Source organism: Melospiza melodia, chromosome 31, assembly GCF_035770615.1.
Source record: "Melospiza melodia melodia isolate bMelMel2 chromosome 31, bMelMel2.pri, whole genome shotgun sequence".
In the NCBI taxonomy this organism is placed as follows: Eukaryota; Metazoa; Chordata; class Aves; order Passeriformes; family Passerellidae; genus Melospiza; species Melospiza melodia.
Genome location: NC_086224.1, coordinates 301,212 through 316,880, shown reverse-complemented (window position 1 = coordinate 316,880; position 15,669 = coordinate 301,212). Strand labels below are relative to the sequence as shown.

The 15,669-nt window shown below is 54.7% G+C and overlaps 1 protein-coding gene across 3 annotated transcripts; it reads left to right on the top strand.

Moving 5' to 3' along the window:
- The first annotated feature begins 1,640 nt into the window (after positions 1-1,640).
- On the top strand, positions 1,641-5,393 carry SMUG1 (single-strand-selective monofunctional uracil-DNA glycosylase 1). Of its 3 annotated transcripts, XM_063179272.1 has the most exons (3): positions 1,641-2,129; positions 3,024-4,342; positions 4,406-5,393. In XM_063179272.1, exons 1-2 carry the CDS (start codon positions 1,656-1,658, stop codon positions 4,329-4,331), a joined length of 1,782 nt encoding a protein of 593 aa, XP_063035342.1. In that variant the 5' UTR covers positions 1,641-1,655; the 3' UTR covers positions 4,332-4,342; positions 4,406-5,393. The 3 variants fall into 3 exon arrangements, with proteins under 3 accessions (XP_063035342.1, XP_063035343.1, XP_063035341.1); XM_063179273.1 differs by having other exon boundaries at positions 1,641-1,994; positions 3,024-5,393; XM_063179271.1 differs by having other exon boundaries at positions 3,024-5,393.
- Positions 5,394-15,669: the final 10,276 nt, after the last annotated feature.

The window sequence follows — 15,669 nt, the reverse complement described above, 5'->3', positions numbered from 1 at the left end:
GGGACAAGGATGGCACCGGCGTGGTGGCACCAGCATGGCACGGTGTCACCAACATGGCACGGTGCCACCAGCATGGCACGGTGTCACCAACGTGGCACGGTGTCACCAGCATGGCACGGTGTCACCAACAGGGCCTGGGGACAAGGATGGCACCGGCGTGGTGGCACCAGCATGGCACGGTGTCACCAGCGTGGCACGGTGTCACCGGCAGGGTCTGGGCACACAGCTGTCCCCAGCATAGCCTGATGTCACTAGCATGGCCCAGTGTCCCTCCAGTGTCACCATTGTGACCTGGTGTCCCCAACGTCGTCCGGTGTCACCAGTATGGTCTGGGGACCCCAGCATGGCCCGGTGTCACCAACATGGCCTGGTGTCCCCTCAGTGTCCCCAGTGTGGCCTGGTGTCCCCTCAGTGTCCCCAACGTGGCCTGGTGTCCCCTCAGTGTCCCCAGTACGGCCCGGTGTCCCCCCGGTGCCCCCTGGCGGTGCCGGCGGGCGCTGCACGGGGACAGCGCGGGGACAAAGGGGACCCGGGGACAGCGGGGGTGGCACTGGGGGGGACAAAGGGGGAACCCGGGGATGGGGCAGGGGCGGTTTGGGGACACCGCAGTGACCCGGGAGGGTTCGGGGACACTTGGGGGTGACAATGGAGGGGAGGTTGGGGACATGCCCGGTGACACCAAGGGGAGGCTGGGGACACGCCAATGACACCAAAGGTGGGTTTGGGGACGCTCCGGTGACACCGGGGGGTTTGGGGACATTCCCGGTGACACCGGGGGGGTTTGGGGACACTCCGGTGACACCGGGGGGGTTCGGGGCGCTCCCTCCCGTTCCCGCTCGGGGGCGCCCTCGCGCTGCCGCAGCTCCGCGGGCCCCGCCCCCTCACCGTGGGAAGGGGCGTGGCCCGAGCAGACCCCGCCCCCTGCTGTGAGCGGCCCCGAATCCTTCGCGCGCGTTTGGGACCCCGGGGGGGGTCTGGGTGAGATTTGGGGGATTTTGGGGGGTCTGAGGTGGGTTTGGGGGGCTCCGGGTGGGATTTTGGGGAATCTGGGGGGGGATTTGGGGGATGTTTCCCCGCCGCAAAGCACGATGGGAAACTCCTCGCGCGGACAAAGGACCGGGCCACGCCCCCGGGGCCGCGCGCGGGGCACGCCGGGAAGGGGAAGGGGCGGGGCCTGCGGGGCAGGGGGCGGGGCCCGGAGCGCGGCGGACGCGGCGCGTGCTCGAGGTGGGCTCGCGGCGGCGGCCGTGACGTCACCGGGGGGAGCCGTGTGTGACGTCACGGGGGGAGCGGGGCTGGGAGGGGAGGGGGGACACGGCCAGAATAGCCCGCCCCCCCCGGGAGGGGCCCGCTGCCCCCTGCGTCACCCCCCCGGGCTCCCCTGTCCCCTCTGTCACCTCCCCGGGCTCCGATGTCCCCCTCGGGCTCCACAGTGTCCCCTCCCGGGGCTCCTCCGTCACCCCCCGGCGTCTGCTGTCCCCTCCGGGGATCCCCTGTCGCTTTTGTCACCTCCCGGGGCTCCCCTGTCCCCTCTGTCCCTCCTGGGGGCTCCCCTGTCCCCTCTCTCGCCCCCCTGTCCCCCGTGTCCCCCCAAGGCTCCCGTGTGCCCCCCAGGTCCCCGGTGTCACCTCCCCTGTCCCCGCAGGCGATGGGGGATGGAGCGGGAGGAGGAGGAGGAGGAGGAGGAGGAGGAGGAAGGAGCGGGGGCTGCGGCTGAGGAAGGAGCGGCGGCTGCGGCCGATGGTGACGATGAGGATGATGATGATGAGGATGATGAGGAAGGCGTGGCGCGGCGCTTCCTGGCGCTCCAGCGCGCTCTCTCCGAGCGGCTCCGGGCGCTGCCGCCGCCGGGCCCGCCCGTGGCCGTGGTGTACGCGCCGCTCGAGTACGCGTGGGAGCCGCACCGGAGCTTCGTGCGCCGCTTCCTGCGCTCGCCCAAGGCCGTGCTGTTCCTGGGCATGAACCCGGGCCCCTTCGGCATGGCGCAGACCGGGGTGGGTACCCCAAAAACCCCAAACAAACACCCCAAAAACCCCAAACACACACCCCAAAAACCTCCGGGCATGAACCCCGGGGCCGTGCTGTTCCTGGGCATGAACCCGGGCCCCTTCGGCATGGCGCAGACCTGGGTGGGTACCCCAAAAACCCCAAACAAACACCCCAAAACCCCCGGGCATGAACCCCGGGACAGGGACACCCCAAAAACCCCAAATCCCTGAACCCAACGCCGTGCTGTTCCTGGGCATGAGCCCGGGCCCGTTGGGGATGGCGCAGACCAGGGTGGGCACCCCAAAAACCCCAAACAAACACCCCAAAAACCCCAAACCCATGAACCCGGGCCCGTTGGGGATGGCTCAGACCGGGGTGGGCACCGGGGGGCACCGGGACAGGGGCTGGAGGGGGGGGGGGGGGGGGGGGCTCGGTGCCTCCCCCGAGGTCCCAAAGGGAAGGAAATGAGGCTGGGGGAGGGGTCAGGGGCCACGCAGAGGAGGGAAACTGAGGCACGGGGGGGGAGATCCCCGTCCATCCCATGGAGGGAAACTGAGGCACGGGGTGGGTCCCGATCCATCCCATGGGATCCTCGGGGAGGGAAACTGAGGCACGGGGGGATCCCAATCCATCCCACGGAGGGAAACTGAGGCACGAGGGGTCCCAGTCCATCCCACGGAGGGGAAACTGAGGCACCGTGGGGGTGGTCCCAATCCATCCCACGGGGTCCTCGGAGAGGGAAACTGAGTCATAGGGGGGGTCCCAGTCCATCCCATGGAGGGGAAACTGAGGCACCGGGGATGTGGTCTCAATCCATCCCACGGGGTCCTCGGAGAGGGAAACTGAGGCACGGGGCGGTCCCAGTCCATCCCATAGAAGAGAAACTGAGGCACCGGGGATGTGGTCCCAATCCATCCCACGGGGTCCTCGGAGAGGGAAACTGAGGCACGGGGGTGGCTCTGCGCGGCCCGGGGCCGTGTCCCCCGTGTCGCCCCGATATCCCCCGGCGCTGACGCCCCCCGGCCGGCCCGCAGGTGCCGTTCGGCGAGGCGTGGCACGTCCGCGAGTGGCTGCGGGTGTCGGGCCCGGTGCGGCGGCCGCCCCGCGAGCACCCCAAGCGCCCGGTGCTGGGGCTGCGCTGCCCGCGGGCCGAGGTGAGCGGCGCCCGCTTCTGGGGGCTCATCCGCAGCCTCTGCCCCGACCCCCGCGCCTTCTTCCGCCACTGCTTCGTGCACAACCTCTGCCCGCTGCTCTTCCTCGCCGCCTCGGGCCGCAACGTGGCGCCGCCGGAGCTGCGGGCGGCGGAGCGGGAGCGGCTGCTGGCGCCGTGCGGGGCCGCGCTCGCCGCCGCCGTGCGGGCGCTGCGGGTGCGCCTCGTGGTGGCGCTGGGCCGCGTGGCCGAGCTGCGGGCGCGCCGGGCGCTGCGGGACGCGGGCATCGCCGTGCCCGTGGCCTGGATCCCGCACCCGTCCCCGCGCAACCCCCGCGCCAACCGCGGCTGGGAGGGCGAGGCGCGGGAGAGGCTGCGGGAGCTGGGGGTGCTGCGGCTCCTGGGGGTGCGGGACGGCGGGGATGGAGGGATGGACCTGTTGGGGACCGGGGAAAATGGGGCTGGGGCATCCCTGGACCAGTTTGGGACTGGGGAAAATGGGGCTGGGGCATCCCTGGACCAGTTTGGGACTGGGGAAAATGGGGCTGGAGCATCCCTGGACCAGTTTGACCAGTTGGGAACTGGGGAAAGTGGAGCTGGAGGGGGCCTGGACCAGTTTGGAACTGGGGAAAATGGGGCTGGGGCATCCCTGGACCAGTTTGACCAGTTGGGAACTGGGGAAAGTGGAGCTGGAGGGGGCCTGGACCAGTTTGGAACTGGGGAAAGTGGAGCTGGAGCATCCCTGGACCAGTTTGGGACTGGGGAAAATGGAGCTGGGGGGTCCCTGGACCAGTGGGGGACTGGGAGAGAGGGGGCTGAGGGGGGACTGGACCAGTTTGGGACTGGGGAAAAGGGAATTAGGGAGTCCCTGCCCCAGTTTGACCAGTTGGGAACTGGGGGGAAGGGGATTAGGGGGTCCCTGCCCCAGTTTGACCAGTTTGGGACTGGAGAAAAGGGGATTAGGGGGTCCCTGCCCCAGTTTGACCAGTTTGAGACTGGAGAAAAGGGGGTTGGGGAGGGCCTGGACCAGTTGGGAGCTGGGGGGATGAGTGTCGGTGGGGCCCTGCCTCAGTTTCACCAGTTTGGAACCGGGGGGAAGGGGATTAGGAGGTCCCTGGACCAGTTTAGGACTGGGAAAAAGGGGGTTCGGGGGTCCCTGCCCCAGTTTGGGAACTGGGGAGAAGGGGATTGATGGGGCCCTGCCTCAGTTTCCCCGCTCAGAGCAGGGTTTAGGGCAACACTACAGGGCAGAGGGTGAACCCCTGCCTCAGTTTCCCCGCTCGGGGGTGGTGCTTAGGGGGCGGGGGATGGGCCCTGCCTCAGTTTCCCTTTAGGAAAAAGGGGGGGGGGGGGGGGCTCGTGGGTCCTTTTCCTGTGCAATTCTGGAATTAATAAAGGCGAGAATTGGTAAAAGAAAGCAAGGAAAGAGTCATTGTGGAGAACCAACCAACTTCCTTCCTTCCTTCCTTCCTTCCTTCCTTCCTTCCTTCCTTCCTTCCTTCCTTCCTTCCTTCCTTCCTTCCTTCCTTCCTTCCTTCCTTCCTTCCTTCCTTCCTTCCTTCCTTCCTTCCTTCCTTCCTTCCTTCCTTCCTTCCCAAAAATCCCCCCCCCCAAATCCCAATTTTTAGTAGTTTTTGGTAAAAAGGTTAAAACATGAAAATGCCGAGGTAAAAACGTGGAAGATGCTGAGGTAAAAACATGGAAAATTAGAAAGTTAAAACATGGAAAACGCTGAGGTTAAAACGTGGAAAATGCTTGGAAAAAGTTAAAACGTGGAAAATGCTTGGAAAAGGTTAAAACATGGAAAATGTTAAGGTTAAAACGTGGAAAATGCTGAGGTTAAAACGTGGAAAATGATTGGAAAAGGTTAAAACATGGGAGATGCTAAGGTAAACACATGGGAAATGCAAAGGTTCAACATGGAAAACGCTTGGAAACGGTTAAAATGTGGAAAATGCTGAGGTTAAAACGTGGAAAACGATTGGAAACGGTTAAAACGTGGAAAATGCTGAGGTTAAAACGTGGAAAACGATTGGAAACGGTTAAAACGTGGAAAATGCTGAGGTTAAAACGTGGAAAACGATTGGAAACGGTTAAAACTGACAGGCGGGAAACGTGTAACCTCTAAAGTGCGCTGAACTTCAACAATGTAACAAACTTGTAACAAACTTGTAACAAACCTGTAACAAACTTGTAACAAATTTGTAACAAACTTGTAACTGTGTTTGACAAACGGAAAGTTAACTGTCTCTAACTGGGGCGTTGTTTCGGTTTTGTTTTTGGGTTTTTTCGGGGTTTTTTTGGTTGTTGGGTTTTTGTTGGTTTTTTTTTTGTTTGTTTTTGTTTTGGTTTTGTTTTGTTTTAAACAATCTGTTTTTAGCAGGGGTGCTGCAGTTTGTGACCCCATTGTGCCCCCAGTTTATCCCCTTGTCCCCAGCCTGGTTTCTTTTGTTTTTGTTTGTTTGTTTGTTTGTTTTTGTGGGTTTTTTTGTGGGTTTTTTTTTTGCGGTTTGCGTTTTTTAGGGGTTTTTTTGTGGGTTTTTTTTTTCTGGGTTTTTATTTTGTAGGGGGTTTTTTTTGTGGGTGGTTTTTTTGTGGTGGGTTTTTTTGGTTGTTTTTTTTTTGTGCGGTTTTTTGGGGGGGCTTGGGTTTTTTTGAGGTTTTGTGGGTTTTTTGTGGTGTTTTTTTCTGGATTTTTTTTGTGGGTTTTTTTTTTTTTTGCTTTTTTTTGTGGGTTTTTTTCTGGGTTTTTATTTTGTAGGGGTTTGTAGGGGTTTTTTTTTTTGTGGGTGTTTTTTTTTGTGGGGTTTTTTTGGTTGGTTTTTTTTGTGCGGGTTTTTTTTTGTTTGGTTTTTTTTTTTTTTTTGAGGTTTTGTGGTTTTTTGTGGGGGCTTTTTTTTCTGGATTTTTTTTGTGGGTTTTTTTTTTTTTCTTTTTCTGGGTTTTTACTTTGTGCAGCGTCAGGCATTTGAATTTCCTCTGCGCTTTGGGGCCTCCCTCCACCACCACCACCACTCATTGTACAGTGAGATTACCGTACGCTGCTTAAACTCAATTTGAAGAGGAGATAATTCAGATGGATTAGATGTGAAAGACCGACTTTTTTATTATCTCCCTCAAGTCTCTGTTTCTTTTTATTTCATGGTTTGCTTGTATGGCGGCGGGGTCCTGCACAGCTCCTGTGCCCAGCCCCAGGCTGGGGATCCTGAGCTTCTCCTGCAGCTCCTTCTGGGCCTCTCGCCGTGCCCGGCACCGCAATTTCCTCTGCTCTCTCTTGGTTAAATCGTGTTTAATTAACACCGGGGGGCTCGGCTGGGCCGGGCGCTCCACCGGGCTGGTGATGCCAAAGGGTTCCTCTGTTTCAGCTTTCCTGCCCTTCTCCACGGCATCCTCATGAACTGAGGGCGCTGCCCATGCGGAGCCGCTCCCATTGGCACGAACAAGAAGAAATTTTGGGCTGTGGTCTTGGAGGGCTGGTGAAACCCAGCTGTTTCTTCCTCTCCTCAATCTGCCGCGGGGCCGCCTCCATCGCCTGTTGGATCTGGAGCTCGGCCAGCACCCCTGGGCTCTCCCATGGAGGGCCCGCAACGACTTCAGGCTCACCCTGCACCTCCTCGAAGCGCGGGACGCGCCGTTCCTGGGCACCGGAGGATTCCTCGGCCCTTCAGAGCCATCGCCAAACGCCTCCTTCAGCTCCCGTTCGCGGCTGCTTGTGTACAAATCCCAGGGTGGAATCACCCGGGAAGGGTTTGAGGCGCTCAGCCGCTCCGAGGAGCCGAGCGCGCGTTTCTCCTGCTCGGGCAGAGCCAGCTCCGCTCCCTCACCCCGTTCCCGCTCCCGGCCCCGGACGGAAGCGGAAAGGCCGCGAGTTCGATCCCGGATCCCGTCCCTCACCCCGCTCCCGGCCCCGCGGCCCCGGACGGAAGCGGAAAGGTCGCGGGTTCGATCCCCAATCCCGTCCCTCACGCCGTTCCCGGCCCTGGCCCCGGCCCGGCGGCCCCGGACGGAAGCGGAAAGGCCGCGGGTTCGATCCCCGCTTCCGTCCCTCACGCCGCTCCCGCTCCCCGGACGATGGCGGCGCCCCGGCCGGAAGCGGAAAGGCCGCGGGTTCGATCCCAGCTTCCGGCACCGCTCGGGCCGCGGTGTCCCGGGCCGAGCGCGGCTCGCTGGCGGCAGCCCCGCCACACGGACCGAGCGCTCGCACACGGCGAGGCGGCGGACGGGGAAATGGTGAAATGGCCGCTATTAACGGGGTGATTTATAACGGGGGGGGAACGGTGAGGGAACGGGAAAAGGGAGGGGCTCCGCCTCAGCGTAGCATCGCGATATCGTGAGCGAAACATCGCGAGATCTTCCCACAGCCAAACACCCCTGGGCGCGAACCCGGGCCCGTTCGGGACGGCTCGAACCGGGGTGGGCGCCCCAAAAACCCCAAACAAACACCCCAAAAACCCCAAAGTCCCTGAACCCGGGGCCGTTCGGGATGGCGCCCCCAAAAACCCCAAACAAACACCCCAAAAATCCCTGAACCCAGCAGCAGAGGAGGGAAACTGAGGCACGGGGGGAATCCCAACCCTCGTTCCCCGCCCTGGTCATTCCCTGCCTGGATTTATCCGGGTCCGGTCCGTTTAAAATTTGACATTTTGGGGTTTTTTTTGCCCGGAATTGCCGGGTTTGGGGCCATCCCTGCTGGGTTTGTGGCAGTCGGACCATTCAAGATTTGGCATTTTGTTTTTTTTTTTTTTTTTCCCGGAATTGCCGCGTTTGTGCCGATTCCCTCCGCCGACTGCAGAGGGAGCCCGGGCAAGGGAGGATGAGGAGCGGCCGCGATTTTCCAGCCGGGAAAGCCTCGGGAAGGGAGCGGGGCTGCCCCGGCAGGGCCGGCTGTTCCTTCATCGGCATCCTGAGAATTCCGGATTTTCCTGTATCTGCATCCCTGAGAATTCCAGATTTTCTTGTATCTGCATTCCAGAGAAATACAGATTTTCCTTTATCTGCATCCCAGAGAAATACAGATTTTCCTTTATCTGCATCCCAGAGAAATCCAGATTTTCCTGTACCAGTATCTCAGATTTGCCTTTATCTGCATCCCAGAGAAATCCGCATTTTCCTGTATCTGTATCCAGAGAAATGCAGATTTTCCCATACCAGTATCCCAGATTTTCCTTCATCGGCATCCCAGAGAATTCCGGATTTTCCCGTATCAGCATCCCAGATTTTCCCATTTCAATACCCAAAAAATTCCAGATTTTCCTGACTCAATATCCCAGATTTTCCCATATTGTTATCCCAGATTTTCCCCTATCAATATCCCAGATTTTCCTGTCTCAATGTCCCAGATTTTCCCCTATCAATATCCCAGATTTTCCCGCACCCCATAAATTTCCCCCACACCCCATTTTCCCACTTTTCGCCCCAAAACCTCCCTCCCCCCTTTTTTTTTTTTTCTTTTTTTTTTGGCTCCGCCCCCCTTGGAATTGTGACGGCGCCCCTCCCCCACCGAGGTCACCGCGGGGGTCACCGCCGCCCCTCCCCCACGCCGATCTATTAATTACTGACAGCGATTAATTAATGAGGGAAGCGGGGGGAGGGGAGGGCGGCTCCCGCCTGTTGCTAATTAACACCGGGAGCGTTAATGAAGGCAGCGCAGCCCTGGCCGGTGTTTAATTGATTCGTGGATTAATTGGGGGTGGGCAGGGGAGCGCTCTGCTCTGCTCCAAGGGCGTCCGTCCGTCTGTCTGTCCGTCCCGGGGAAATCGGGGATTTTTGGGGTTGTTTAGGGGGGTTTGGGGAACTGGAAATGCAGGAAAATGGGGATTGGGGAAAATGGGGATTTATGGAAATGGAAATGCAGGAAAATGGGGATTGGGGGAAAATGGGGATTTATGGAAATGGGACTGGAAATGCAGGAAAATGGGGTTTGGGAACTGGAAAAAAAACGGGAAATGGGGATTTATGGAAATGGAAATGCAGGAAAATGGGGATTGGGGAAAATGGGGATTTATGGGACTGGAAATGCAGGAAAATGGGGATTGGGGGAAATGGGGATAAATGGGACTGGAAATGCAGGAAAATGGGGATCAGGGAAAATGGGGATTTATGGAAATGGAAAAGCAGGAAAACGGGGATTTGGGGAACCGGGACATTGGGAAATTGGGATTTGGGAACTAAAATCGCAGGAAAATGGGGGTTTGTGGGACTGGAAACACCGGGAAATGGGGATTTGTGAAAACGGGGATTTGTGGGATTGGTAATGAAGGAAAATGGGGATTTTGAGGAACTGGAAAGGTGGGGAAATGGGGATTTGGAAAAATGGGGATTTGAGGAACAGGAAACACGGGGGGAAATGGGGAATTGAGGAACTGGAAACACCAGGAAACGGGGATTTGTGGACTGGAAACGCAGGGAAATGGGGATTTGAGGAATTGGAAGCACCGGGAAGTGAGGATTTGGGAAAACGGGGATTTGTTGAAACGAGGATTGGAGGAAACTGGAAACGCGGGGAAATGGGGATTTGTGAAAACGGGGATTTGAGGAAACTGGAAACGCGGGGAAATGGTGATTTGTGAAAACGGGGATTTGAGGATCTGGAAACACCGGGGAAATGGGGATTTGTGGAAACGGGGATTTGAGGATCTGGAAACACCGGGAAATGGGGATTTGTGGAAACGGGGATTTGAGGAACTGGAAACACCGGGGAAATGGGGATTTGTGGAAACGGGGATTTCGGAAAAGGCGGATTTATGTCTCTGGCGCTCTCCCCTTCCCCCGCGCTGCTCAGTGCGATCCGCGAGATGAAAGCGGGGCCGGGCGGCGCGGGGGGGCCCCGGCGTCCGCCGAGTGTCCCCGGGGCGGTGACACGGTGACAAATGGCGCTGTGACAGTAATCGCCGCATTAGAGCGCGCCCGGGCGCTCCGGCTGCGGGTGCACGGCGAGGTCAGGCCGGGCCCCGAATGCCAATGAGGAATCCCGGAAAAAAAAAAGAAAAAAAAAAAAGAAAAAAAAAAAAGAAAAAAAAAAAGAAACGGGAGAAATGCGCGGAAAACGCCCCAAAAACGCCCCAAAAATGCCGAACCCCCGCGCGGGGGGCGGAGGGACGGGAGGGTGAGGGGTGGGCGGTGGGATTGGGGGGGTTCGGGGGTCGCACCCCGGGAGCGGGAATCGCCCCCCCGGTTCCGGGGATGGGATTGGGGGGGGGTTCGGGGGTCGCACCCCGGCAGCGGGAGCGGGAATCGCCCCCCGGTTCCGGGGATGGGGTGGGGAGGGACGCGGGGGGCCGGGATGGATCCCCCGAGGGTTTGGGGCGGTTTGGAGAGGGAGCCGAGGGTGCGGCGGTGCCGGAGCTGCAGGGACACGCGGGTCCCCCTGTTCCTGTGTCCCCCTGTCCCTGTGTCCCCATCCTGGCCGTGTCCCTGTGTCCCCCTGTCCCTGTGTCCTGGCCGTGTCCTCCTGTCCCTGTGTCCCCCTGTCCCCGTCCTGGCCGTGTCCTCTTGTCCCCATGTCCCTGTGTCCCCATCCTGGCCGTGTCCTCCTATCCCCCTGTCCGTGTGTCCCCTTGTCCCCATCCTGGCCCTGTCCCCCGTGTCCCCGTCCTGATCTGGTCCCCTTGTCCCCCGACCCTGTGTCCCCCTGTCCTGGTCGTGTCCCCGTGTCCTTCTGTCCCCGTGTCCCCGGGAGCGGCGCCTCCCCAGCGGGACGCGGAAACGGGAACTGTGGAACTGGGAGTGCCAGGAAAATGGGGATTGGAATTTGGGGTTTTGGGGAAATGGGGATTTATGGAACTGGAAAAACGCCGGGGATTTGGGAAATGGCAATGCAGGAAAACGGGGATCTGGAAGCGCAGGGAAATGGGGGTTTGTGCAACTGGGGATGCAGGAAAATGGGGATTGGGGAAAATGGAAAAACGCCGGGAATTGGGGATTTGTGGAAATGGGGTGCGGGAAAATGCGGATTTGTAGAACTGGGAATGCAGGGAAATGGGATTTCCAGCCCTCGGACACCTTCCCTGGCTCTGCCCCTTCACTGCCCGGGATCGGCACACCCGAGCGCCCCGGAGAAGGGTCCGGGGGTGCAAATCCCGGATTTTGGGACGCAAATCCCCGATTTTGGGGTGCAAATCCCGGTCCAGGGGTGTAAATCCCGGATTTTGGGACGCAAATCCCGGATTTTGGGGTGCAAATCCCGGTGCGGAGGGGAGGTGCCCCCCGGGCCGGTTTAACCCCCGCCGTGCCGGGTCCGTGCAGAATTCCCGGGATCCGCAGCCGCTCCCGCCCCGGCGGCTCCTCCGCACCCGCGCGGCTTTCGGATGCCGCAAATCCTCCCGGCGGTGCCAAAAAACGTCAAAAATAAAAATAAAATCCCCAAAAGCGCAGCCCCGCATCCACCGAGCGGGAGCTCCTCGAGAAAACCGCAGAGAGGAGAACTGAGCGTTTTTCGCCTGTTTTTTCCTCATTTTGGGCTCGTTTTCCTCGCTCGGAGCCCCGGGCCGGGCTGTGCCGGGAGCGGCGGCTCCGAGCGCGGAATCAGCGCAGGGAACGCGGAGGTTCCGCGCTTTTGGGGCGGTTTTGGGGCGGTTTCGGGCGATTCGGAGCGGCGGCGGTGGCAGCGCGGATGAAAAGGGCGAGAGGCCCCGCGGGTGTCGGCGGTGATGGATGGGGGTGAGCGCGGGGTGAGCGAACAAGGCGGCTCTGTTGGCCCCAAATCCCGCTGAAAAACAACAAAAAAACCACAAAAAAAACACCCACCAAAAAAAAAAAAAAAAAAATCACAAAAAAAATCACAAAACCCCCCCCGCCGTCATTCCCGCAGAGCCCGTCTGCTCCCGGCCCTCTCGGCTGGTTCGGTTTTTAAAAATTAATTTTAAAATTCCATTTATTATTTAAATTTTTTTGATGGTTTATTTTTAATTATTATTTAAAAAAAAAAAAATTTTTAAATTCTCGTTGTTCTTATCATTTAATTTTATTGTTATTTATTTTTAATTATCATTATCATTATTATTTGGGGGGGTTTTTCCTTCTGTTATTTTGCCCGCTTTTAATCCGAAAACGGAGGCGTAAACGGCCGCGAGAATCGCGAGTTTTCCATGGATTTCCGCGCATTTCCGTGGATTTCCGCGCGTTTCCATGGATTTCCGCGCGTTTCCGTGGATTTCCGCGCGTTTCCGTGGATTTCCGCGCGTTTCCATGGATTTATTCCCGGCTCTGTTTGCTCAGCAAACAAAAAAACCCCGCGGGGTCACGGCAGAGCATCGGGAGCCGCTGCAGATTTTTTGTTTAATTTTGATTTGTTTGGGTTTTTTTTTTAAAGCGCCCGAATCCCGCGGGTTTCGCCCCCAAATTCTCCTCCCGCGCCCCCAAAAGGGCCGGAGGAATTTGGGGGGGCCGGAATTCGCTGCCCTGTCGGGTTTTAAATGGGGGAATAAATCGGGAAAATCGGGATTTTCTCACCCTGGGAGCGGATTTGGGGTGAAATCCTCGGATTGTGGAATTGTGGGTTCCCCCGAGTTTTCCTCCCGTTTTTCCTTCCTGTGCCCACCCCCAAATCCAGAGTTTGTCCCTTCCAGGGTTTTCCCGAATATTCGGGAGCCGGGACCGGAATTTTGGGGGAATTCTTTGGGGTTTGGGGGGAATTCTTTGGTGTTTTGGGTGAATTCTCGGCGTTTTGGGGAATTCTTTGGAGGTTTGGGTGAATTCTTTGGGGTTTTGGGGGAATCCTCGGGGTTTTTGGGGAATTCTTTGGGGTTTTGGGGGAATTCTTTGGGGTTTTGGGAGGCGCTCGGGGCGGATTTCCTGCGATTTAAGGGAAAATTGGGGAGCGGGGGAATGTCCTGGGATTGGGGACAGAGGGGATTTGGGGACACATCCCGGGGATTTGGGGACCTGTGGAAATGCAGAAATGTGGAATTGGGGATTTATGGGATTGGGGATCCATGGAAGTGCAGAAATGTGGGATTGGGGGTTTATGGAAATGCAGAAATGTGGGATTGGGGATTTCTGGAATTGGGGATTTCTGGAATTGCAGGGATATCGGTTTGGGGATCCATGGAAATGCAGGAATTTCCATTTGGGGACCTATGGAAATGGGGATTTATATAAAAATGCAGAAATGTGGAATTGGGGATCCATGGAAATGCAGAAATGTGGGATTGGGGACCTGTGGAAATGCAGGGATATCGATTTGGGGATCCGTGGAAATGCAGGAATATCGGTTTGGGGGACCTGTGGAATTGGGGATCCATGGACATGCGGGAATGTGGAATTGGAGATTTATTAAATTGGGAATTTATTAAATTTGGGGTCCATGGAAATGCGGGAATGTGGGACTGGGGATTTATTCAATTGGGAGTTTATTCAATTGGGGATCCATGGAAATGCGGGAATATGAAATTCGGGACCTGTGGGACTGCAGGAATGTGGGATTGGGGATTTATGGAACTGCAGAAATGTGGGATTGGGAATTTATGGAATTGGGGACCTATGGAAATGCAGAAATGTGGGATTGGGGATTTATGGGATTGGGGATCCATGGAAATGCAGAAATGTGGAATTGGGATTTATTCAATTGAGGATTTATTCAATTGGGGATCCATGGAAATGCGGGAATGTGGGATTGGGGATTTATTAAATTGGGGATTTATTCATTTGGAGATCCATGGAAATGCAGAAATGTGGATTTGGGGACCTGTGGGACGGCAGAAATGTGGAATTGGGATTTCTGGAATTGGGGACCGATGTAATTGGGGACCTGTAGAACCGCAGACGTGTGGAACCGAGGGGCGTTAATTGGGGTTTAAATTAAACCCCAATTTATTTACGGGGATCGGGGACCTTTGGAAGCGCAGGGAGACGGAACTGGGATGAAAACGCGGGGAATTGGGAACGCGTGGGACCGGGAATTTATGGGAACTCCGGGAGTCGGTGGGAACCCACAGGAACCCGTAAACATTTATGGGAACCCGTAAAAATTTATGGGAACCCGTAAAAATTGACAGGAATTGACAGGAATTGACAGGAATTGACAGGAATTTTCAGGAATTGACAGGAATTTTCAGGAATTGACAGGAATTGACAGGAATTGACAGGAATTTTCAGGAATTTTCAGGATCCCAAGGGAACGCGGCGCCCGGAGCCGCGCCCTGCACCGCAGCGCTAATTAGGAGCGTTAATTAGGAGCGTTAATTAGGCACGTTCGCACACACAAACACGCGCGCCGGCCCCGAGAGCGATTAGGGGCTGGCGGAATTTGCATCTCATTAACATCCCCATCTCATTAACATCCCCATCTCATTAACATCCCCGCAAGGGCCGCTCCAGGGCGGGCGGGTCCTGCGGCCGCGAGAGGCGGAAAGAAAAGAAAATATAAAATCATAAAATAGACGGAATAAAATACATAACAGAAAATAAAATATAAAATAATAAAATAGACGGAATAAAATATATAACAGAAGATAAAATATAAAAGAAAAAATATACGGAATAAAAAATAGAAAATAAAATATAAAATAATAAAATATACGGAATAAAAATTCGAAAAGAAAAGAAGATATGAAAGGAAATATACGGAATAAAAAATAGAAAAGAAAATAAAATATACGGAACAAAAATATATAAAAGAAAATAAATTATAAAAGGAAATATACAGAATAAAAAATAGAAAAGAAAAGAAAATATAAAATAATAAAATATACGGAATAAAAAAATAGAAAAGAAAAGAAAATATGAAAGGAAATCTACGGAATAAAAAATAGAAACGAAAATAAAATATAAAAGCAAATATACGGGGGAAAAAAGTAAAATAAAATATAAAAGAAAATATACAGAATAAAATAGAGAAAAGAAAATAAAATATAAAAGGAAATATACGAAATAAAATATATAGCAGAAAGTAAAATATGAAAGGAAATATACGGACTAAAATATATAAAAGAAAATAAAATAGAAAATATACGGAATAAAAAATAGAAAAGAAAATAAAATATAAAAGAAGCTATACGGAATAAAATATATAAAAGAATAAAATAGAATATAATAAAATAGAATAGAATATAATAAAATAGAAAATAGAATGTAATAAAATAAGTCTTAAAATTATAAAATAAAATAGAAAATGAGAGTAGAAAATAAATAGAAAATAAAATCAATATAAAATTAAATAAATAGTAAATAAAATAGTAAATAAAATAGTATAGAATAAAAATAAATATAAAATAAAATTTAAAAATAAAATTATTTAGAGTAAAATTAGATATAAAATTAATATGACATTTTAAAAGCAAAATAAGATAAAATAAGATAAGATAAAATAAGATAAGATAAAATAAAATAAAATAAATAAAATAAAATAAAATAAAATAAAATAAAATAAAATAAAATAAAATAAAGAACCCCTGTAGCTCCGGAGCAGGAGGAGCCGCGGCCGCGTTTGGGATCCCGAGTCGCGTTTGGGAATTTCTGGGGCCTCTTTTTCTGCTCGCCGGGGCTGGAAATCTTCAAAATTCACGCGGATTTTTGGGGTGCGAATGCCCAAA

What these genes read in the sequence shown, in the direction of transcription:
- SMUG1 (XM_063179272.1), top strand. Translation starts at nt 1,656, where the DNA reads ATGGAGCGGGAGGAGGAGGAGGAGGAGGAGGAGGAGGAGGAAGGAGCG. An exon ending in TCGGCATGGCGCAGACCTGG is followed by an intron (nt 2,130 to 3,023) that starts GTGGGTACCCCA and finishes GCCGGCCCGCAG; the next exon opens with GTGCCGTTCGGCGAGGCGTG.